Genomic DNA, 25824 nt, shown 5'->3' on the forward strand with positions numbered 1-25824 from the left:
GTGCAGCAAGTTGGTCTTGTCTGCACTTTTAATGTGTGTAGCAGTTCAGAAAGAATATATTTTTGTGTTTTCTTTGACTCCATGGCCGTGTTTCTGTGACAGAAATGTTCAGTTTTAAAAATTAGAGTTAAGGTAATCATTCAAACAGCAGAGGAGAGAAAAAATAGCTCTGGAAGATTTTTTCTCATCGAATGACGCCGCCGCAGTGCGCTGGAAATTTTGTGAATATCTAATTTTGCCTTATTTGTTGTGGGTTAACCGGTGAATTCGTGAGAACAGTCATCAGCTGCAGCAGATGATGCAGCTCAGCGCACTCTGTAGATGTTGTAGATGAAGGTCTGCCGAACAATTAAACACCTGCCAAACAAACGCGGCTCAGTTTGTCAGAGGAAAGTTTGCCTAATTTCATCTTGTACGGTGATGCATCCCTCAGCTGTGGAAGAAACAGTTGTTTGTGTGTGTATCTGCATGTGGCTGTACAAGTGAAGAAGAGAGTATTGCTGTGTGTTTGTGTGTGTGTGTGTGATCTTGTCTCAGCACCCTTCCATTTATCATCTCTGACATTTGGCTGTACTCCCCGTCTATCTGACCATCATCTGAGGAAAGCACATTTTTCCCATCAGAAATCCCGTTGTGACTTTTTGCGTTGGAGGGGTGTGTGTGTGTGTGTGAGATGGGTGGGGGGTGTGGGGAGGGGGTTGCTGATACTTCCTTTGGTGAGGCAGAGAGATACATAGATGTGAGCGAGCGCATCTTTTCTTGGCTCTGCTCCTCTGTCTGCGTGTGCGTGTGGGCACATGCGTTCGATCCATAGAGTAATTATGGATATGTCTTTTGCAAGAACACACACACACTTAACATGGATGTTATCTGGGTAGTGAGGGCTCCACTGATGCCCTGCCTCTTGAAAATACCCCCTTTCTTTGCTGCTGCCAGCCATGCAGCGGGTTATATTTAACCAGTTATCTCCTTTACATCCCCTCTTCATGCTCCACAGGGCTATCGCAACAACACTGCTGCCACCATCTCACTTTATTTTTATTTTTATTTTAAGCCTTGTGACAGGAGGCGGAGATAACAGATGCAAAGCCAAGTTGTGAGTGGCGTACCCCCCTTTCTCCTTCTCTATTTCTGCTCTCTTCAACAAAAAGACTGCCCCCTCATCTTTCCATCTCTCCTTCCTCTTGTTTTTCTTTTACTTTGCTTGTCTGAGTCTTTATCTTTATCATTTCTCTGGCCTTTTATCTCGCCTCCCACCCCTCCTCTCGCTCTCTCTCGTGGTATTTCTCTTGACTTCTCAGAGAGGGTTTCCTGCCAGAAGCTTCCTCTTGTTGGCAGCGGAGAGGCAGATTTACAGTAGGCAGCCGGAGATCACACAGATGTACGACACTGTGGGATTCTCTCATGTGGAACGGTGGCATATTGAATTCTTTTAATGCATTGTTTGGTGACTATTTACTGTGCACATCCTCGTCACACTTGACCCTCAGTTACAACAGGCACGTGCAGATTTACTGTCAATTCAGGTTAAAAAAGAGCAACGTTTGGACAGAAGCTTTCTGTATGTTTGACGTTTAGAAACCTAAAAATCATAGCTGAGCTTCGCCTCTGTGACAGACTAATCCAAGTAGGCCGCTCACGGTTTCATGACGTGCTTTTAATTCAGCAAAAACAAACAGGTTGCTAGAGAAAAGCAGCATCTATCTCACACGTGAAATCGTCAGTGTTGAGAAAAAGTGCAGGTTAGGAAACATTTTTAAACCGGTGACAGCACAGAAGCTCCTGAAATCCAATCTGGGAGCAATCAGCTGTGTTGGGAGGAGAAAAGAGTATAGTTGTTAGACGGATCAGACCATTAAGATGATTTACATCCTTTAATTAACTTGGGGGAAAAAAAATCAACACCCCGATGGTAATTATAGAAGAAATGTGTGAGAAAAAGTAGCATTTAGAAGTGTTTCCTTTGCTTATAGGATAATAAGAGAGTCATGTCTCAGGGCAAACTGCAGATAAGAACCAAGGCAAGAGAAATGATCAGATCACTGAGGTAACTCTTCTCTTATTTGGCAAAAAGAAGCATCTGATAAGCATTACTTTTAAGAAGTAAACTTTCGATTTTACTGATCACAGCTAAAGATTAAATCTCTGAACACCCACCACGTCACCAGTAATCGTCTATGATTGAGCTCGGGTTTGTTCTAGGAACATTTTCAGAGACCATGAGCCGTCTCAAACTTCAGGAGTTAACAGAACCGTGTTTGTAGATGGGTTACCGATGACTCGGGTTCATCAAGTCTTCATCGGTGACAACTCTAACCCCAGACTGCCAACACTTGGGATAAAAACCAGACTTTTACCCTCTATTTGCTACAATCTGATGACACAGAGTTTATACTCGGGATTAAAAAATGGCTAATGTCCACGCATTACACATGCAACCCTCCCATGGTAAGTGCTATAAAAGTTCAGTCTATGTGTAAAATGTCTTCTTGGGTTTCATTTTACCGGTAAGAATAGTCTAAATCATATAAATCAAAGCACAGTTGTTGTCTTTGCACAAAAAAGGAGGGAAAATATTAAATTTCACTGCCTGTCCAAGTACTGTTTACCTCTGCAAACAGACCTCAAAACCTCATTTTTTCTAAAATATGTTGAAATGATAAAAGCCTGATGATTGTAGTTACCGTTACGTCAGTTGTTCAGTGAGTCCAGTTAGCAGAGGTGAAGCCTAGCCTAGCTCTGCCAATCAAAGCAGACACTTTAAGACTTTTAAAGCAGGGGTGGGGAACTCCAGGCCTCGAGGGAGGGCCGGTGTCCTGCAGGTTTTAGATCTCACCCTGGGTCAACACACCTGAATCAAATGATTAGTTCATTACCAGGCCTCTGGAGAACTTCAAGACATGTTAAGGAGGTAATTTAGCCATTTAAATCAGCTGTGATGGATCAAGGACACATCTAAAACCTGCAGGACACCGGCCCTCGAGGCCTGGATTTCCCCACCCCTGATTTCAAATGTAACAATAAAAATGAAAAAAATCGCCCACCACAGAGTTGTTATGAAGGGGTACAGGCTGTTTTTTAACTAGCTGTGGAGTTTGTGGAGCTAACCTACAGTTTTTTCATTTCTACATCAGCTTAATTCTTCAGCAGGAAAGGTTGCTGCTTTGTTTCTATTTTAATTAAATACTTTTGACTCACTTTGCTTCTTCTGCCCTCTATCTTCAGAAAACACCAAAATAATGCAGAGTTATGGGTCACACATAAATCTGACAACTTTTAAGGTCCCGAAATATTTGAAACCAGTTTGACTCGTTCAGGAAAAGCATTCATTCATTTAGATTAAAAGAAGACGCTCCAACTGTGTGCTGGAAGTTGCTGTAATAGTTGAAGGTCATGCCTGCAGATGTCTTGAGAGTAGTTTCACCTAAATGCATCATTTATAAATGACATCATTTCCACACAGACACAAAGCCTCCCCTGAGCAGTTTTCATTGCACTCTGTCATGTTTTTGTCTCTGTTGTGTCGCTGTTTTCCCTCCCTCCCAGAGTGTGTTTAGTCTCATATTAACAGAAACATCTGTGTGTGTCTCTTGTGTTCAGTCCTTCTGTGCAACTGTTCCTCCAGTGAAGCGTGCAGTGATATTCGGGGTTAGAGTCAAAGCTCGACGAAGACTCCGATGACGAAAAGGCGAATAGAAGAGTGAAGAAAATCGAGGCGTCTTTAAGCGTTTTAATAATAAACCGCTGTCTCTTACAATGTTAACAACATGGTGCGCAGAGCTGGTTCATGTCAGAAGACGACGCGGCGTTTGGGGTCACTCAGACTGGAAGGGCGAGCGAGGGAGGACCACATCGGTCTCTTTCCTCCTGCATACCATTATAATCTCGAATCTGCCTCCCATCTCCAGTTGAGATCGAGATGTCATGTGGACACACAAGCAGTCACACAAACACGCACACACATTGGCAGTGAAACTGACCACTAATCACTCTAAAAGTTAAATCAAAACAAATGCACGATCACTGCTTTTCTCACATGCGCACACTTTGCTGTTGAGGCTGTGCGTGAACCTGCTTCTGATGTCTCCTGCAGTTTTCAGCTCCTGCCGTTAGCCAGCTCTAACCGCACTTTGCACGAATAGGCAGACGCCAGGAACTGAGTGGGCAATTTCTTTAAAAAATTGGCAAAAGTGAAGCTTTTCAGGTTTCTGGATGTAATTTAAAGACAGGAAAAGACTCACATCCTCATGGAAATGTAGAATTCATTTTCAGATATTATTTCCTGCAAAGCCCAAGATGACCAGTTCTTGTATGTCGGACCGGCGATAAAAGCACGTGATCTTTTCACTATTCTGTCCACAGGCAGCAGAGCTTACGAGGATGTAGCATCTAATCTTTGGATCAGCTGCCCTTATTGCATGAGCTCTGTGGTTTCTGTTACATGTGTACTGAAAACTCGACCTTTTCGCCTTGTTTTACATACTTACACATAGATACACAACTTTCAGAAACTAAAAGTGCCTAACATTTTGCTGTTTTCTCTTAAATGCATTTCCATTTGGATGTTCACAAAGGGTCAAAGACAATGTTTAAAAAAAGAGCTGGACATTAACCCCAGCCCTAGATAAGTCACTGACAATGTCACTGTCACTGACCAAAGAGATTAAATTGTGTCCCGTATTTAATCAGAAAAGAAAGGCAGCCTTTCAGCCTGCCCTGCTCCCTCTTCGGAGTGTTTTTGGATACGAGACAGAGGCGCCTCGCGCCTGTACCGTGCTGTTTGAGTCCTGCTTGTCTGTGGATTACAGGAGTATATGAATGAGTCCCGTCTGTAATTCTCCACAGCGCATCCACGTATGCGTCTCACTACCACGATGAGTACATGGATGACCTTTCACTGAAAAAACTGTGTGTGTGTAGATGTGTGGGTGAAAATTCTCACGAGTTTACTCAAGGCCAAGTGTCTTTATATCAGCGGAGAGGAGCAGAGATATGGAAAGAAACACTGTCTCTGATATGATTTGAGGATAGAGCGATGATGGGTAGACTTCACATACTGTATGACCTTGTGTAGGCACGTGTGTGTTTGTGTGTACGCGTCTAGAGAAACCAGTTAGCACTTCCTGACCTTCGGTTGTCCACTCTGAGAAACCTTCTGGCCGCTCTGTAACTCTTTTTTTGGGTGAGGAAAGTGCACGAGTGCCTTTGAATGTATCAGCCTTGTGTTCCCGCTCCACTCGCTGGCCTTGCCTGGCTGTTGGGTTTGGGGAGGTAAAGGAGGAGGGAGGGGGTGTTGGTTGTAGATAGGAGGGGATTCAATAAGTAGTTGAATCAACCCCTCCTCCCCCTGTGGATCGTAGGACGGTGGGAAAGTTCAAATCTGCTGCTATTTTCTATCTTTTATCAGCCAGGCTTATCGGCTGGCTTTCTCGTCTGCATGCCTGGCTTCAATAGTCCAGGGTCTCAGCTCCGGCTTCATGGCAACTGCTTTCTAACTCCTTTTCTTCAGACTCCTCCCTTTTGAAATGCCACCTGTTTTTACTCCCTTTTTCCTCTCTACATTTTATCATCAGAGCATGAAAAGACAAAGAATATATATATATACATGTAACTCATGTATACCAATGCAGATTTTTGAGAGTAAATCTTCAGACACCCACACCTGCTGATATTCTTACTATCAGTTGTGAATTAAAAGGGAAAATGATGAGGGCACTGTTTGTTAACTCTCCACTCGTGTGTTGAGTGTGTGTCTGTTCAGCCATTTTGGCTGAAGGAAACAAATTCCTGATGCTGCACGTGCTGCAGACAGCACAGGGGGAGTCAGAAACAGCGGTTTGGAGCCGCTCTGCTGGACAAAATATGTAATGACACCATTTTTCTGCTTTAGGCCCTGTTTAAGTAAAACAAACATCTCTCTTTTTCACTCACATCCCTGTGCATGGATGGGATTTGTTACATAGTAGCTCTTCAGCCCCGTTCCCTGATAGCAGACTAGAAAAAATATATTTCTATAAATAAAATCTTTGGAAAGTAATGAAAGTAATCCTTCCTGGCATTTAGTTTTGATTATTTGCTGCCTAAAAATATCAGCTAATCCATAAAAGCTAGTCGCTGTCTGGTTTTAAGACACTTGTGGTTTTTGTTACTCTTTGTGGTTTGGGGGTCACCGCTCACAGTGAAGTGAATCTTAGTCTGACTCAACATGAAGCAGAGCTGCAATTATTCTGCAAACAGAAGCCTGTTTAAGCGTTTACATGATTTCAGTGATGCGTCGAGTTGGCAGGTTTGTGGCAGTCATCTGAAAGCATTTTTGTATTTTTTATTTTTTTACTTTTTATGGTCGTGGACTAAAGATCCAAGTCTCACGGGGACTAGCAGATGAAAAAGTGAACCCTATTTTGTCCTCAGAGTGAAATGTTTCATTAGCTCATTAGGCTGATAGCTGTTGCCTGGTGCTGTTGTTTCCTCAGCTAACATGTGGAGCATGGTTCAACCAGTTGGTACACACGCTCACTTTTCATTAGCTTTTAAAAGGAATGCACCGCTTGCTTTGGCTGCATTTAAGCTGCAGACTGAGGTTCCTGTGCGATGCATGTGGGAGTGAGGCGTCCTTGAGGAAAATGAAACAGTCTGTCAGGGTGAGTGCGTCTGAAGTGCTGCCAGAGAAGAAACGGTTGTGAAACAGAATGCCAAAGGGAGGACTTGATCCAACACATCATGCGGTGTCTCAACAGCACGTGTGGTGTACGAAGCGTCTCTGGCGTACGGCTGCAAAAAACAAGCTTATAAAACTTTTAGCTCACTGAGACAGATCTGCCTGCTGCGCGGCGTGCAGTCTTCACTCCAAAATACAGCGTTTTGGGGAACATACCTCCCCACGTTAAAGTGTGTGCAAAATGCAGCCAAAATGGCAGCAAGCTGAGCAAAAACAACGACGAGGCAGGCGCGCTGTTCAGAGAAGGCGAGAGGTGACTTTGTATTAGTCACACCAGCCTGATAGGATCTTTCTGTCAAAGGTGATGAAATCTGCTGAAATGCAACATCTCCAAAATGTTATCGCACAATCTCAGTCATGTAGTTCAGTTTTAACTCGCTGCTGTTGAAACGCTGTGTGCTGCTTCGTTCCTCGATGGTGCAGCGACCTGCTGGGATTAACTGACGCTGTTTTGTTTTTCTTAAACTGACCCAGGATCAAACATTTATTCTCTCCTATAGGGGTGCAGTTGTACTCACAATTCACACACAGCAAAGAAAGCAAAGTGTGAATTAATTGGCCATAATTGTTACTGTGACCTGCTGCAGACGGTCAAAAAGAAGATATAATTAAAGAGCAGAAATGTGCAGGGAGAAATCCCTGATGCAAGCATGTTAGTGTTGCGTAAAAGTAGTTATAGCAGGAGTGCAACATAGAGAAAAGCTTGTTGGAGGGTAATTTTTGGGAAAAGTCGCTGATTTTATTTAATTTCTCTGGTTTAAACATGAAGTTTTTGACCTGTTGACCACTGAAATGGACATTTTGGCTCTCTTGTATAGCCTCGAATAAGTGTTACAAAGTTCTCACACTTTTAATTAGTGAAAGTGCACAAACTGCTGCTGCCCTTTGCTCTGCCAACAACGAGGACTTAGCTGGAGCCTCTCGAGTGTCTGCATTTCAGTCGGGGACACAGGAGAGGTGTTCACAGGATGCTTCCTCACTAACTGGGCTAAAATAATTATTTGCACCTCCTCAGACAAAAATCCCACCATTTTTGATTTCAGGCATGACTCCATCACCAGGAGAGAATATCTAGTGGCAGCCACCCTCAGCCACCACAACCAGCTGCTTGTTCGACACACGTGGAAGTTTCTGTTGTGGTCTAACTACACTTTTAACGTCTTCTGCTTTTTGGATACCATGAAGGGACCGCGTTCTGCCCTGAATCCTCTGAGAACCAATCGGCAAGCATTAACAGAACCCTAATGGGCCACATCAGCTTGGCTTTTTTGTCTCCAAGCAGGTGTAAATAATAATTTAGCTGTAAATCATTCTTTTAGCTTCTGTTCATAGAGGACTGACTCAGTTCTGCTGCGCCCCCTGCTGAACTGAAGCCAGTTTCTGAGCAATGGGATTAATAGGAAAAGGGAACGGCTCTCCCAGATCAGCTCTGGCTCTGTTCTGCTCTCTGTAGTTCCCGATGAGTGTGAAAAATGAAACTTTCCAGAATTGTGTTGTCTCCGGGTTTGAGCTGATGGACACAGACAGTGCAGGCATGGCAGGGAGTATAGGGACGCTGATGAGAGCAGCATGTGACCCGTTCGGTTAACAGATCCTTAGCGAGGCTGCTCTCCTTGCCTCAGAGCCCTGTGATAAAGGTGTGTGTCTACTCCACTGTATGTGTGAGCGTGTACAGTAGCAGTAACACGGCGGGGCTGCTATCAGGTCTGAAGCAACACGGTGTTCCAACATGTAACGCAGCAGCAGGGAGATTTATTTCAGCGAGCTCGGCCCACTGAATAGTCCTCCTGAGAGGCTCCGGACTATCAGATAGGCCTGCTGTGAAGGGGCTACTGATCTCCTCCTCCAGGGCTAGTTTTTCTCTCTGGGGGGCATGAAGAATACCCCGCCGCCGGGCCATCCATCAAGGCCGCGAGTCGCTGTGGCTGTCTGTGCCACTGTGGGGGCGGTGTTGTGTGCTATCTCTCCACCTGCCCTCATCGTGGCCAAAGCAAGTATCTCCTCCTCCTCAGAGGAGGAAAACTAATTGTTGGCCCCGGCTTGGTGTCGAGCCTCTCAGTCCGTTTCCATTGCACTCCATCAGTCTGTCCACTGCTTTCTGTCTTCTCTGTCTCTGCACCATGGTTCAGACGGTGTCCCACCCCGCCATCTCCCCAGGACCTTTATCGGGGAGACGGCTTTGCTCATTAAGGAGTTAATTTTCTCCCTCCTATCTCTGATTAGTATAGTCAACCTAAAGCACTGTGAATTCTTTAAATTTTCTTCCTTGTTATCAAAAAAGGGAGAGGGAGAGAAAAAAAAAAGATGGGAATGGGGGATATTTAATCGTTTAAGTAGTCTTCCTCGGGAACTAGATTTCTCTCTCTCCCTCCTGTCCCCCTCCTCTTCCCACCAATGTAAAGAAATCTTTGCTGAAAGCCGGCCCAGCTCAGTAATTCAGTTTTTAAAGCATGAGGATGGAGGAGGAGGAGGAGGTGGTGGAGGGGGGTGGTGGTGGTGGCGGTGGCGGGAGAGTGAGGGAAGAGAGAAGGAGAGAGGGAAAAAAAACGACTTGATGAAATTCCGCTATCAGCTCCGAACCAATATGCAAAATATCTCGCTGGAAATCAAATAGCTATTATGTTTTCATTTCCACGTCGGCGTATTTGCTTAATGAAGAGGAGACAGATCAGACCGGCAGAGAGAGTCTGCAGGAGCCGATAACCGCCAACGGCTCCCAGCTATCCGCACAGAGTGACGCTCCCAGTCACTCCGCTTTTTCACCGGGAAGGAAGAAAAAAAAGGAAAGGGGGTGGAGGGGAGGGAGAGAGAGACAGAGGGAAGGTGATGGAGTGCAAGGAATGGAGAGAGCGCAAGTGATATCGAAAGGGGACGGAGAAGAAGAAAGAGAGGTGGCGGCGGCGGTGGGGGTGGTGGGGATGAGAGATAATGACAGAAAGAGAAGAGGAAGTGAGAATATAAAGGAGAGACTGCAGGTTGAGATGAGTGATGAGAGAAGAGATGGAGAGAATTTGAGTTTCACAGAGAGGCTGAGGAAACAGGCTCTCAGAAAAAACCCTTTTTTCACACTGTAGCATGTTTCTTCATGAGTGTTTAGGCCTTTGATGTTCGCTATCGTGCCGGGTTCACCTCACCGCCACTGCAGCGTCATCATCAGCCTTCCAGTACACCGTGTGCCTGACTGATGGCCGCGATGGGCGTTTCCTACCTTTCTTTTCTTTTCTTTATAATTTCATCTATGGTTCTACAACAAACTTGAGCCTTACATGAGTTGATACTTTGGTGATATTTGCAGAAAATGTAAAGAATGAACTTCAACTTCCACAAACTGCTGTTGCAGTGTTACTGATAATGGACTATTGAGGACACGGCATCGCGTCAGAGTTTCTCTTCCATCCTGTTCATGTTTAAATGCAATGAAAGAAGATTTGGAAATTAAAATCTCAGCAAAGGAGTGAAAGTCAGTGTGTGCTGAAGTCTCAGACGGTCAATACACAACTCAGATTCATAAACCATAACTGTGAGCGTGCTCAACCTGCCGAGTCAAATGGTTATGATAAAGATATAAAGGAGCACTATGATGAAACATACTGAGCATTGATTAACTGTTTGATTTGTGAGAAGGTTTCTATCAGTCACATTTTGAAACTGACTCTGTTCTGACTCATCATGCAGGTCTCACTGAAAACAGAAATACCAACTCGTTTCAGAGCATTTAGGACACGGGGGCTCTGCAGACCTGCAGGACTGTCAGCCCATGCACCGCTGTGGTCTTTTATACACCCCCTCCCACATGCCTTTAAGTGTGGAGATGATCAATAAGTCACCAGAGTTTCAGTTTCTATTGCTTTGCTTGAGTTTGTCGTAAGCGGGCACATCAACAGACAGTGCTGCTCAGCTCTGATGCTAAAAGCTGAGGAGTACGAGCTGATTTTTATTGAAGCTGAACACGACGGATCGAAACGGCGGCCTGCGCGGACACTTCCTCCCGCGGCGCGAGCACTGATGGCGGGGACGGTGGCCTTGGAGGAGCGATAAGAGCCCACGCAGCGTCGAGGAGAGTGTTTAAAGTGCAAAGTTGATTAAAAGTATTTCCTCTGTGGTGGGTAATTCTCTTTGCTCTGATCAATAAGTGGCTCCTCTCCAGTGCGCGACTCTGTGTCAGGTACCTCAGGTTCTCCCTCTCTCTCTGAAGAGGGAGCTCACACATCCTCCTCTCCTTCCCATTCTCTCCTCCTTTTCTTTCTCTAAATATCCTCTTTTAATGTTTCTCTTCACAAGTCTGTGATTTTGTGATACAAGCGCGCCTCTCTCCCTCTCCTTCTCTTGCTTTCAGCTCTAATGTATTTTTTGTGCGGCGGGTTATTAGCGTGAGAGCGGCGAGGCTTTCGTCTGTTTAATCAGCTTGTTGAGCATGCAGGTTTGATGTGTGTTGTCTCTGTGTTTAATCAGCGAGCTGCTCGCTGCAGGTTTGATGTGGACGGAGAGTTAATAAAGCAGTATCTTTGGCGCCTTCATCAGCTGCAGCACTTTGTTCTGCCTCTCCTCGCGCCTCCGAGACAGACAGCTGCGGTCTCCGTGAGGGAGCTTAAGTAGTCCTGTAGCGCCGCATCAGTGCCGGTCCCATCTCGATGGGCGATTGGATCGCTCCTCTGTCAAATTGGGGTTGTTACTGTAATTCGGGACCTTTGCAGTGCCGTCCCAATGTGAAGCTTGGTTCATCTTTTGAAATATGTCCAAACAAAAAATTTCTCACAGTAGAAAAGCAGAAGTTTGTGGTTGAAAGCAACCTGAACGATTTCTCTTTATAGAGTGCTGTTAATCATTTATTGCATAAATACCTGTGAGTGCTGAGTGAAATGTGACCATAGCATCTAGCAAAACTATTTATCAGCTTGCTCAGTTATCATGTGATCAGATAGTCCCTAATCTAATCTCCGACTTTTCTTTTTTACTTTTTGTTAAGACTCAGACACCAAGGCATCGAGAGGTTTGTCATAGTCTGCTGATAGTTTCTTTTCTCTTACATATTCCTAGAAATAATTAGCTAACTTCTATGGTTCTGTTCATACAGTACGCTGTAAATAAGTCCCAGTTTTTTGTCTGTTACCTGCACAAATCATAGTTTGACTGCTGATTATTGATAGATTTGTCGATACAAATACTGATAATGTATTAATAGTAAAGGTTTATTATTATTTCCAGTATTTCTGTGATAATATTGTTACCTGGTATGTGTTTGACCATGACAATCATTAACAATCTGATATTGTGCCAGCTGCAGTCACTCAGTTTCAGCAGTCTCTGTTCAGAAATTTGCTGAAAGTTGGGACTCCGTTTGTTGATGCTATGATTCATTCATTTCAAAAAGTGCAGTGAAAACGCACCAGACAAATTGGTGGAACTGAACGGGCCAATCACAATACTTTTATGCTGCAACCATCCCACATTTCTAGTGACGTGCATGTCAGTTTACGCCATAGATCACGGTGTAGGGTTTACAAAGGTTTTGCAGGTGTAATGTAGCGAGGCATAGAGGGAGATTAGGTTGAGCTGGCTGGCTCTTCAGTGGTTTCTTATGAACGCCTCTGACCTCGGTTGCACTCGTGGTTTCATTCATTTCTGCCTGCTCCGTACACAACTGCTACAAGTTTTAGAAACAAGGGTATTCATCAGTCTTTGCCAAGTGTTGAACCACAACTCATAACACTGATCATTTAATCCAGAGCTGTTGGGGTTTGTCAGGGGAGGCTGGTGTACGAGGAACAACTTCCAGTCAGACACACACTGAGGAATTCATCAAAAAGCACTTTCAACATTTCGGGGAAAGTTTCGAGTTTTACTGGCCGGAGAGCCTCAAGTTTAAAAATGTGAACAAATGCAAGCTTCAGGCTTTTTTTTTTCTTTTTTTTTTGGTCCTTCTTTAGCTCACAGCCCAGAAAAATGATGTGGCGCTGCTGGATAAGTCTCAGCTTAATTGATGTCTCTCCTACAGAGATACACATTTGGGTTATGTCTTTTTATTATTTCTTCATCTCGTGAATGAGTTCAGTCCAATTTTCTTGGATATCACGCCGTAACAATTAAAGGCTTTAACTTTAAAACTGGCAAATGAAGTAGAATGTGGTGCACTTATCACAAGACGCCCCGCTATCCTTTCTGCCAACTATCCGAGACAGGAAGAGAAGGGGAAAGGGAGAATATTTCTCCTTGGATAAAAGCGGGGAGAAAGTGGAGCTGAAACTTTTTCCGCACCATTTGATGTCTGAAAGCAGTGATGCAGCGATTGATTCATTAAACCAGAGCCGTAATGAGGAAAGAAATCATAATTCAAACTTACATTTTAAACAGGAAATATAATTGGAATTTTATACAGAGGAGTCCCTTTGTACAATTATGATTAAAGGAAAATTAATTGTATGAAAATGTCCTTATAGATACTGAAAATTAGATCTAGCAAAGCTCCAGCGACACGGACCTAATTCTAAAAATATTGTGTACAGGATCGATCGCTTTTTTCCCCCCTTGTCTTTCTCCTCTTTTTTTTAAAACATTTTTTATGAAGGTCCAAATCTAGCTGTGTTAATTTTATCTGAAATTAGAGTGAACCATGCAGGCGTGGAAGTTGAAATTAGCCTAAAGATGTTTCATTTACAAAGACAGAAACACTTTGTCAGCCGGCGATTGTTTCCCAGCATTATCTCTGCCTGCTTTTAATTGCTTTGGTGAGTGAAATTAACAGAATTAGAAAAATTGCCTCTCCCTTTTTCTACAAGCTTCTTTATTCACGGGTATTGTTGTGTGCTTTGTATAGATTATAGACTCCTTTTGTTACAGTATTGTAAATATATACGCCCCCAGTCACGGCTTTAGCTCCGAAACAATCCCTCTTGCTCGTTCGACACAACCTAATGAAAATTAATTTACAACCTGTCTGGATTGAGGGAGAAATGAAAGCGGGGGAAAAAAATCCTGGATTTTTTCTCTTGGTATTAATGTCAGGCTGATTTAGTTATTCAGAACCAATGTGCCCACCCTCCTTGACTTTCCAGGACATCGTCGTTATGCACGCGAGCTGTTTTCTCCCCTGGCGTTCGGCGGCATCTTAACCATTTCTGCCTCACTCTGCCGCTCGTAATCCTCTTAAAAGAAACGCTCACCCGTCGTGGCTACCTCTCGGGGACTGAGAATGAAGCGTGTCATCGGATGCAGACGAGCATTTCTGACACTCACGGTTGAATGTGAGCATATTTCGGGGTTTGGAGCTCTTAACGTGCCGTTCAATCGTTCATCTTATAGTCAGAATATTATTAATGAAGCAATTTTAAAAAAAGTCACATTAAATCCATATTAACTCACTTCATTTTTTGGATGTAATCTTCAAACGGGCTAAAATAGATCAAAAGTACTGTATAATTACTGTGGTCAGCAGGGATTATGAAACTGTAATTGATACAGATCAGCCCTGCACTAATCACTCTTTTAGCTGCAATTTTAGGTATACTGTAATTTGGCTTTAAGGTCCCCCTTGGCTTCTTGGCTATTAATCTTCTGGATTAGACCGTTCAGCGTGTCCAATTCTTGAAACCGTTTTTCAATGAATCCAGTAAGTGGGGCTGGGGGGGCATATCTCTGTGTTTAGGGTATTTTCTTCCTTCCTGTCTACATACATCCATACAACCGTACGGAGCCTGTTAAACCTCATTTTAATTTCCACTTCTCCTGCCACTCTCGAGGCCCTCGGGAAGACGATGAAAGCCTCGGGGTGGTGTTATTGTGTGACTGCAGACACTCTCCTGAGTGGTGTATTTTACAGACACACTTCAGGGCTTCTGTCACGCTTTGGCCAGCGAGGTAGGGGGTCACAGATCCAGTCTGAAGGAGTTCCACTGAAAAATCGACCCATTTTGTTCTGCAGAGTAAGAAAAGCATTCCTGGAAATAATTTTTGTCTATTCTGCTCATGTCCAGTACCATATTTTTTACTTTTAGACCATATTTTGTACTGAGTAACTCGTCTGTCTGATACTCGTTGCTTTAGCTCCTCCCCCTTTAATGTGGCACTGTTTCAGTCTTTTAATTGGCTGCAGAGCTCAGCGCCAGTTAATTAGTTTCTATTACTTTTATTCATCTTGTTTGAGTCCAACCAGCATATTTAAGCAGATGTTGTAGATTAGACTCACATTAGACTGCTATCCTTACACTCTATGGACACATTCAGTTGTTGATTAGCCCTCTCCTCTTCCCCACAGGTTCTCTTGGGGATCTCGATGGCGGCGAGGAAAACACACCGGACAACCTGAGCCTATCAGGAGAGGAGGGCGGAGCCTCCGACCCGGACGATTCTGCAGAGGGCGACAGCTCCAGTCCGCCTCCGTACACACCATTGTACAACGAAGGTGAGAAGAAGAGCGAAACATTGAGCTCTAACAGAGCATAGTAGTACCGACATTGGTTTGTAATAAAAAAGAAGGTCAGTCTCAGACTTCCCGAGAGAACGACTGTGTTCTCTGTATGTATAATATACAGTCATGAAGACGGGCTGCATACACTTGTATTTAGTGCGGTAACCATGCACTTTTCAGTTGGTTTTCCCTTTTTTTGCAAGGTCTAATTTCCAGTTTCCTTCATTTAAAATGTGAAAAAGAAAAACGAGCAGCAGCAATTAGTCTGAAACGTTTGATTTTTAAGTGATCTCTCTTTAAAACCAGCAGATGTTCATGCCCAGTGAAACAAAGAGCTCGGGACAAGTGACAAACTAGCATCGCTGCAAATGCAGTTAAGCCATTAGGACAGCTAATGTGTTACAAAAGTCTGTTTCGTGACAGGTAACCTACAAATGTACATGAATTATATTTGGAGAGCCATGCAGAGCTGCAGGCTGTGGTTCACGTGGACTTGTTTTACGTGCATAAAGATGGCGTTTGAAGACATTCGTTCTCAGCACTGACTCACACGCATCTGTTGTTTCTGCAGGTTGTTCACATGATGGAGTAATTATATCTTTTTTCAGTATAACATTAAAAAAACCTGCTGAATCCTAATTTTCATTTGATACATTGTATTAAAGAGATATTAAAAACTTAAGATCTACTTTCTATATTTTGATTCTAACCACATGTCTGTACCATAAATATGTGTCTAGCTTTAAAAATGTTCCCTTAGTTAGCCTTCCAAAGACCTTCATGCATTAACACAGGGGTGTCAAACATGAGGCCCTGGGGTCAGGCCTGGCAAAGACTCCAATAGGTAGCACTGTTACAAAAAATCCTGCCCTGGACATGACTGCAAAACATAGAAGTGTATTATTCAAGAGATTTGTCTGTCGTACACACACAGGGTTTTTCCACAGATGGTACAAAGATAATCTGCTGTAGAACTTTCTGCACACAAAGCACGTCATCGGCCTTAGCAAAGGCTGTAAAAAAAATCTGTGTTCTCACTCATTTTTAAAATATTTATATCACATTTTCCGCAATATCAGTGGCACACATACAACATCCGTCAACAGTGAGCACCTCTTGAAGTAAAATAATCCAGATATGCAGTTTACTGGCAGTTATTAGTGGTTATTAGCAGATTAATCTCTTCATCAAGCCGTTCTTTAATCGACTGACGTCTACCTGTTATCTGTCTGCAGACGTCACCCAGAGACAATGCAAAAACTCTGCGGCACCATTTGGAGGTTGCAGCTTTCCACACACGTGTCACTCTTTTATCTCTAATATGGATAACAGATAAAAAAAAAAGAAGAAGAAGAATTCTGTTGGCTTCAGTGAGTCCGCCCCTGTCGTGCACCTCTTATCCCGAGCCTACCCCCCACCCCCGCCGTGTGATAGCAGAGTTTTTCAGTCATATTCTTTTGACTTATTCGAGATTTCACCAGCTGTGTTTTTTTAATCTCAAAAATTCCTGCTCTTGTGAAATTTTGGGGGCTGCGAGTGATAAGCGTCTGCTGGTTGGCTCGGTTTGATAAACCCATGGAAATTCTGTCAGGTGCTAATCGAGACGAGATTAGAGATTAGCTCCAAGACTGTGTGTGTGTGTTTGAGTTGAGGGGTGGGTTATGTGTGTAATAGATTGTATAAGACGAAGATGAGGGAAGTCAGGCATACTGCACATGTGAGGAAGTTTGTCTGTCCATGGCAACCTTGCTTTGTGTACTTGTTTCTCAGTTTTTTTGTGTGGTTTTTAACCCCTGCGTGCACACACACACACACACACACACACACACCTTCCCTCTCCATCACACTGTTGATTTACTCCTCTCTCTCTTCTCTGGGGTTCCTCAGTTGCCCAGCGCTGCCATTATCAGTTCTCTGTAAATCAGCCATGTTTGACGAACCTGCTCTTTCAACCTGGGATCAATACCAGGTCGTTATCTGGCCAGCGCTGGCTAATAAAGGCAGGGCCTCTTATCCACCATCTGGAAGAGAGAGAGAGAGCGAGAGAGACACACACACACAGACACACACAGACACACACACAGACACACACACACTGGCGATAACCGCCCTGATAACTTTAGCAAGAAAAACACATTCTAGCAGTAACAGGACCGAGCACTCTGTTCTCTCCATAACACCCCGTCTTTTCAACCTGACAGCCAGAGCCAGTAATATTAATGCTGATACAAAGAAGTGCTGCACACAGACACACACTTGAGCATCTGTTTGGTACATTTCTCTCTGTTGTGGTGATTTTTTTTCCCCTTTCCCTCCTCTCTCTTCTCAGAATTGCTCTACAGTTGCAGCGACCCACAGAAACGAGCAAAGTTCCTTTTTTCATAACAAGGCAATCATTTTTATACATCACAGGAAGCCCGATAACATCCACTTCTGGGCTGATAAGGAAGTAATGTTACCTCCTTTTGACCTCTAATTGTCATGCCCTCATTTGAGCCAATCAGAAGGATTTTTGTAAACTGTTTTTTTCTTCTCTTCTTTTCATCAGAATCTGATTAGCGGTGATAGAGAAAAGTGTGTGTGATGCATAAACGGACGTAACTGAGGCGGCGCTCTCCGCTGGTTTCATTTCAAGGAACGGCTCGGGGCGTTGACAGAAACTAACTTTCAAAGGATTAAAAATATTTTAACATAAAGATAAAGTTGATTGATGCATGTCAAACAGACAGAAAGGAAACAAGCATGTAATTGTCACTTTTTATGTTTTCATACATTTCCTCCTTTCCTTTCTTGTTTTATTTTGAAGGGAAGTTCTGCACTTCCTGCTGTTGTCTTTTTTTCTCCTTCTTTCCTGATCGTCTCACCTGTTTTGTTTGTTGTTTTTTTCGTTACGCTTGTATTTCCGCTTCCGTTTGAAGCAGCTTTGGGAGTTTTTCTGGATTACTGAGTTTTTAGCAGTGTTTCTGTTTTGACACACAAATCTTTACATCATGAGGATGTGCTGCTTCCCAGCTTCACCTCGCTGTGGATGGATGGACGTGGATGACTACAGTGTTTACGTTTAGTTGAAAAGACGTGAGATGACCGCTGATAGCACTTAGCTTTTAACATACTGCTTAATGCATTGTGCTTCCACTCCAGGACTTTTATCTATTTATTTTTAATGTATCATGAACATTTGAATTGATTTAAAATGTTCTGAGGGACAAATTTAGTCTAGATTACTTCTGATTGGATCACGTCCAAACTCCTCCCACCTTTCTACACAACTTGTCTCTCCAGAATATTTTCATCTTTCATCATATTTTCATTCACATTCGTTTTTATTTAGTTATTGTCTTGTTTTTGTTGAGGGGGAAAAAAGTCGCTGACAAAAATGATGACAAATAGTTTTGATCAAAGATATTAACACTGTTTAGAAGGATTGAGAAAATTAAATCTAAGCTCGAGGAACAACAACACACTTTCAAGAGTAGCCCACGTTACCATCTGCGGTGCATGTCTTTGACACTGCCCCCTGGTGTGGACCGATTTTTAGGTATCCCCTGCTGCAACCTTAATGCTGTCTGTAGGAGATTAGCTTCAGTGTAATTCAAGCATGTGTAAATAAGTTGCTCTTTATGTGGGAACTTCCTATTTTTGTCTCTGTACGTGCATTATTATTGAGGAGTGCTGGCGTGCAGCAGCTCTGTGGATCCAGTGTGTTCAGTGACGGACGGCTGCAGCTGCTGCTTTCTCAGGACACTTTCATTCCTTCCACCAACACGGAGACTGTCTGAGTGCATAAGTTGGACCTTAAACACGAGGGGAGGATGTGTCAATAAACAGGCGACACCATTATAATTATGGCTGTTGTAACTATCAGGCAGAAGCGAGACAGAGGACTGTAGAAGTTAGGAGGCGAGGGATTGTTGGGTGACTTTGCCCTGCAGGTGTGACAGAGGAAGTTCAGCTTATCAGATTGATGGAGACTGTCTCGCTGTTGGGGGGGAGAGAGGTGGGAGGGGAGGTAGGGGGGGTGAGGGGAAGAGAGAGGGGGGGGGGGTTGGCAGAAAAGTGTCTGTCGACTCCTCCTGATACCTGCCTCCCTGTCTGAGATGATATGGGAGATAATATTGATAATATTAAACGCAATAACTGTGTCTCCAGCTCCCCTCCCTCGCTTCAGCCCCTGCAGGATAAAATCAATGTGCCATTCAATGTGATTTATAGCTGAAAATAATGGCACTGTTTAGGCGGGGGTGTGAGTGGGGGAGGGGGACGCGGCGTGTGTGTGTGTGTGTGTGTGTGTGTGTGTGTGTACAGTATGTCTTGGCTGAGTGTTTGCGTGTGGATATGGTTGAAAGGTGGACGTGACGTGAAACTGGATGTGCATCCTGTGTGTGTGTGTGTGTGTGTGTGGATTTATTTGACGGTGCACATCCACCCAGCCTCTCAACTGTTACATTAATAATGGCGGTGTGTGAGGGCATCACGTGGTCACGAGGCGTTTATGGCTGGTATCGATCGGGTGCTATCGCTGTTTATCGGAGCGGGAATGCAAGGGTAAACACGGCCTTTGTGCAGACAGCTGAGGCGTTATCGGGGTGGAGGGTGAAGACGGGGCGGGATTTGGGGAAGGGGAAAGAGATAGGAAAGGAGAGGACAGAATGAGGAAGGAGGAAGAGAAAAGGAGCTGTGAGGACGACGAATCAAAACGTGCAGTCGTGGGGAAGCTTCATTAAAGCTTTGTGCTCTTCCAGTTAATTCACACTGGGAGAAGTTGAACTAAAGCAAAAGCAGAACTTGGGAGGATTTTGTGTTTGTTAACCAAAGCTAATCAGAAAATGTCTTTGAAATAAAAAGAGAGACTCATTCACGGTACACTGACCTTTTTCTTCCCCGTCCCTGCTTATGGTTTGTAAATTCATGCACACGCAGAATCAAATACATTTTTAAAATTGTAAAGGTAGTTTTCAAAATACTCTAAGTTTATTTCAGCATTAAAAATAGAAGTAAGAGCCACTTGGTGAGGTGTGTTCCAGTACCCACTTGTTCACAAGTCATACAGAAACCAGACCAGTAAGAAAAAACCCAGAGTGGGGGATTTGCCACAAGCAGGATTACTCAGTGGGCTCGGTCACTTTGGAACTATTATCAAACCAATTTCCCTGAACATGCGTTAATAAATGGAAATAATCTACACTTATGACTAATCGATGCATAATCTCTTCGTGAGAATATTTTAGTTTTTCAAATTCAGAATCATTCGTTTCTTTCATGTTCTAGAAAGACTGGCCAGCTTCAATCACTTTGCATATCATCGTGAATGAACGGGGCTCTCTCCTTCATATCATATGTCACAAAAAAGCGAACAAGTGCTTTGTAATGAATTTAAACTGAACTGAATATTGAGATGTTTGCAATCTGGTTCCATGCAGTCAGCTTTTGAGTCACTCTAACCCTTGGCCTGATGATGGTGTAAGAGCAGAGCGCAAGAAGAGAAAGATCTTCAGGTCAGATAGTCTGAAGAGCTGTGATGTAACTATTAATCTAATCTAACTAATCATGAGTCCCGTTAAGAAGAAGGGACAGAGCGGCCCGATGAACTGCCCGATACTGGCTGCACAGGCAAAGTTCAGGGTTCACATATCTCTGGATAAACACACACACATGCAGATACTCATATTGAAGCATGCACACACACACACCACCTGCAGAAGCGCACATCTTTGATCAGTGAGCAGGAGGCTTTGTAATCAGCTTGATCAATGGCAGGGATATCAGCAGTGATTACAGGAACACAGCCAGCCTCAGTCTCTGCTGAGGGTGACAGGCCTGCGGGAGGAGATGGAAAGATAGAGGAGGAAAAGAGGAGCACATAAGACGGAGACCCACCTACATTCAGTGAAAGAGAAGTGGAGGGAAGGGTGGATGAGGAGGAAATGGAAAGCTGCTGGGAGAAGATTTGGGAGAGTGAGAAAAGTAGCAGCGATGAAGGTGAAGATGTTGAGTCTTTGATTCTCCTGAGTTGTAATGAAAATCAAAGGGTCCATCTCTGCATGGCGAGGGGTTGTGTTACACGGCGAGGGAGGCCTTTGATCAGCAGACGGGAACGACGGCTTCCAGACACACACTCGCATACGTACACACACACAGGTTTCAGTCAGGGTGTTTGTTTTAATCGCTAGTCTTTCTGTTGTGTATCTAGAGCCCAGAACGCAGGACTCGGGAGGAGGCTCGGATGATAAAGACGTGGAAGGGGAGGAGCCTGCATCGACGCACAGCGGAGCAGAGGAGGAAGAGGAAAGGGAGGAAGAGCAGGAGGTTTTACATTGGAGGGGTCCAGGTCAGTACACATGCAAGATTTCCATCACTGAGTTGCAACAGAGCTGTGAACTCTTGGTCTGACGAGTCCCGTTGTTTTTCTTCAGTTAGATAAACATCGCGGGAGGTTTCAACAAATCAGATCACTCAAAAAAAATCGTATTTGCTTCAGAAATGACAGTAACTGCTCGTGCAAAAAGGCTGTCGGGAACGGGCTTTTCACAGTTATTCTTCGCTTTCAAATTCAGTCACGCTAATGTGCAATAAATTAAACGAGCCTTTTTCACAGAAAGCGTTTTGATATGTAACAGGATTCGGTGGTGCACAGCAATGGCTGCTGTTTCCTACGATGACAGTAACATTATGAATCATTAATTCAATTTGGAGGAAAACCCACCTGACACCAGAGACCGGCCAGTGCAAATAAACCAGTATAATCAACATATTCCTCAGAGCTCAGCTGGTAATCAGCTGGCCTGTTATCGCAGTAATGTTAGCTGATTCCCCCAACTGTCTTTTACATATTAAACACAATAAAGAAGGTTAGCATATGTGTGAGTCCATTTTACTCACACTAGTTTCTGTCATTCTGTCTGTCACGAGTGTGTGTGTCTGTGTGTGTGTGATATACAGCAAAACTTTCCCAATGTGTAGTAAGTTATCTGAAACCACAGTTGGACAGATGTGACCCCGAACATCTGTAATCCTGCTGAGTTACAGCTGACTAACACGGACCTTAAAGACGTTTCAGAAACAGGAACAATCCTTTGTTTCAAAAGAACACATAGAAAGATCAGAACAGGCCAACAGTGACCGGAGGTGTCAGTCTCACACCTACAGATACTGTAAATGTGTGTCTGTAGTTGTTTTTAGTTGGTTCAAAATTAGTCTGGGGTGCTTTTTATTCCATCGATTGACAGTAACATTACGTCTGCAACACTAAAGTGAGGAAATCTGAAGCTGTTGTGGACTTTTTTGAAAAGCTGCAACACCACAAGCGTCCCCGCTAACTCACTTCTGGAAGCTGTATGTTTGTCAGTGCTTGTAAGGTTAGACAGATGAAGTGATCGTCACTGCTCTTGAATTTATTTTATGGTCATTTACGATGGCATTGGTTCATAGTCAGTCAGAAACAGTTTCATAGAGATCAAAATGATGGCTTTCTAATAGGGCAGGGCACATGGAGGTGTGGTCGTTTTTGCCTGTTGGTAGGTGGACAACATGATGAAGTCATAATATCTGTACCTGTGAGCCCAGTTTGGCTGCTCCTGATCGTGCAGGAGTTTGTGGGCAGATATTATAGTAAGATATTACAGCGTGGTGCAAAAACACTCTGGTTTGGTCTTTATGGACATTTCCTCCTTAATAGCAGCTGTGCAGTCGGTGAATTCTTTTCTTACTCACCAGCTTGGATTTTAATAAAGATTAAAGTTGGCTTTAAAAGCACGGCTGCTTTGATTGGCCAGTCCCAGTGACCTCCAACGTCATACTGAGAAACTCCAACTAACTAACCATCATTTGAGCTCTTCACGTGTTCATGAGTGGATCGGCCAAACTCTGTATGCGTTCAGACGTTCTTTAGTCACTTGTCGCAAGGCTCTTTCAGGGTCCATTGTGTTGTTCTGCAGGGGAGATGTGGATGTGACAGGCTGGGGGAAAATTTATTCAAGTCGTAGCAAAAACACACACACACGGCTAAGAGAAGATAACAAGTAAATCGCCATAATTTTATTATTTATTTCCCCTCTTATCGAGGTTTGTTTGGTTATTTATTTCTCTCTGTCCGTTGTCTTCAATGAGTTAAACAATGCAAGAAGATTACCACACTATCTCGCATTATTTCCTTTTCAAGCTGCACACGTTTTATGTACGTTTGTGCACGTAGTGCCGAGTGTGTGTTTACGGGTGTGTTTGTGTGTGCGTTTTAATTCCTCTGCTGGGGAAGAGAGGATGTGTTCATTATCGTCCTGTCCCAGCCTTGTCCCTTTAACAGTAATTGGAGCGATATTAATTGCAGCGTGGTGGCTGGTTGATGGTAGCACCATGATGCTGCACTGATACGGCCCTTCTTTCTTTCTTTCTTCTTTTTTTCTCTCTTCCTCTCCTCCTCACAAACTAACTGCCGGGTGAGTAAGACGGGGGAGGGAGGGGGTGAGGAGGAGGGGTTGGGTGAGAGAGTAAGGGAGAGAGATAGCCCCTCTATCAGCTCCGGAGCAGGCGCTGTCTTTATCAGGAGCACGATTGGCAAAAAGGAAACTTTGACCGGTCTGAATTTTTCTCTTATCGTCAAGCCCCCCCTCCCCTCCCCCTTCCTCCTCCTCCTCCTCTCCACCTCCCCTTCCTCCCTCCCTCCATCCATCCACCTTCCCTTCCTATGGTCTCTCCATCACCACTACTCCCTCCCTCCTCTCCATTCTCCACCTCCTGGGGAGCGTGCATCTCTCACTCTTTTCCCTCCATCTTTTTATTGTTTCTTCTTCTTCTTTGTCTTGCATGTCACGGCCGGACTGGAGTCGCTGTCAAGCGCTGCTCCTGTTCGTATGAAACATTCGTCATGTATGGGACATGGGATGCTGAGAAGAGATGTGTGCATGGAAATCAACAGGGGTTTAGGCATTCCACTTGTTCCTCCCAGTTTTACCTTTTAGACATTCCTGGAACCGGAAGCTTTTAATCTGACACTTTAGCTGCTTTAGGCCGTTGGTCCGGTTGTGTCGCTGAGCATAAGATTATTTCTACATAAAATGGGTATTTATGAAATTTTAAATTGGCTCATGTCATAATGCAAATAAAAAAATGAGTCACTTTTGCAAATATGAGATATTTGGCACAGACCTGTGAAGTCGATCCTAAAGACGTTTGGTTTGCAGCGCTGTGATGATTCTTCAGCAGAGCTGTGAAGTCTTTAAACCTTCTCTCTGTGGATAAGAACACCTGTTAGCATTGAGTAAGATGCTATCTTACACTTTACACTTTGGGAACTTACAAACTTGTAACCATTTTCTTACTTTTCTAAAAGTTCATCTAGAAACAATCAACAGCATCGATCAGTCGTTGGCATTCTGAAGGCAGAGCTAAGAAATGTATGATTGTTACTCAGAAATTTAGGCAGTTGCAAATGTTTTTATCACGCCTAATCTCCAAATCATTTGTGAGACTGGATTATCGACTGTTTTGTAAAACATATTGTGCCAAACACTCATTTTACACATCAAATCACATTACAGGACCTGGAAAGAGGGCTGTACCCTTTAAAACAGACACACACACACACACTTTGACATAATGCTTTTCCCTTACCCTAACCATTAAAAATGAATGCCTAATCCTTACCCTAAACCTAACCATAACCTAATTGTAACCCTGACACTAAAACCACATTTTGTGGGGTCTGGGATTTTGCCCCCATAAAGGCTGTTGGTCCCCACAAGCATAGTAAACTTCCAATTTTTGGTCTCCACAAAGATATGTAAACGCGCACACAGAAACTTTTCTGTTCTGTCATTTGTCCTTCCTGTCAGTAGACCTCTGACCCCTTCCAGTTTTTCTTTATGTCCTTTTTTGTCCCACAACATTGTGATCCTGCTCTTATCTCAGTTCAGAGTGGGCCCCGTCCTTATAGCTCCACCTATAGCGCCCTGCACATACACCGCAGAAATCCATAACAGTAAGTTATATATCAGTGCCAGTCTGTTACGTGTAAGCTCTATGCAGTCTTGTGTTTAATTTCATTGAATATTAATCTGCTAATTATATTTGGAAGCTAAAAAAAGATGAATTCTTCTTGTCTGAAATACAGTAATTCCTAGATATGAAATTTTTAATTTCCCTTTTCGCACACATTCTGTGAACTAAACCTTGGGATAATAATCTCTTAATTTATTCAAACATTTTATTCAAATCAGTCTTTGTTGCGGTCATTACTATTGTTCCCACAGACCGATATTAACATAAAAAACAGAGAAAACAACAACAGAAGATTTCCATTCATCCTCCGTGCCTGCTTAGAGATAATACAGTTCATTACTGGACACAACATTTTTCACTCCACATATTTGACACAGTCTTCTCGGTGTGTAATGACTTGTTTATATGTCAATCTGAATAAATTCCTTAGTCATAGATGATAGTCGAGCCGCTTCTTTTTGTGTTTCGCTCTTTTCATTTTTAGCTGTTTTTGCCAACAGCGGCTATCAAACCGTTGGCTTTGTGGCTTCTATTGATATGAAGAAAAAAAAATTAAAGAGATGATAACTGGGAATGGATTAGAGGCTTCAGCAATTTGCCATTTCTTTTCGTCTTAAAACAATCAAGATGATGTCTCTGTGTGTGTGTGTGTGTGTGTGTGTGTGTGTGTGTGTGTGTGTGTGTGTGTGTGTGTGTGTGTGTGTGTGTG

The 25824-nt window shown here is 43.5% G+C and overlaps 1 protein-coding gene across 1 annotated transcript in view; it reads left to right on the forward strand.

Moving 5' to 3' along the window:
• Positions 1–25824, forward strand: part of zfpm1 (zinc finger protein, FOG family member 1) — a 104683-nt gene that overhangs the window by 29337 nt on the left and 49522 nt on the right. The window contains exons 2-3 of the mRNA XM_005937468.2: positions 14970–15116; positions 21313–21450. Of these exons, the coding sequence (XP_005937530.1) occupies positions 14970–15116; positions 21313–21450 (285 nt within the window). The remainder of the gene's footprint in view (positions 1–14969; positions 15117–21312; positions 21451–25824) is intronic.

Source organism: Haplochromis burtoni, unplaced genomic scaffold (genome assembly GCF_018398535.1).
Source record: "Haplochromis burtoni strain Fernald_Lab_line unplaced genomic scaffold, NCSU_Asbu1 Contig_229, whole genome shotgun sequence".
In the NCBI taxonomy this organism is placed as follows: domain Eukaryota; kingdom Metazoa; phylum Chordata; class Actinopteri; order Cichliformes; family Cichlidae; genus Haplochromis; species Haplochromis burtoni.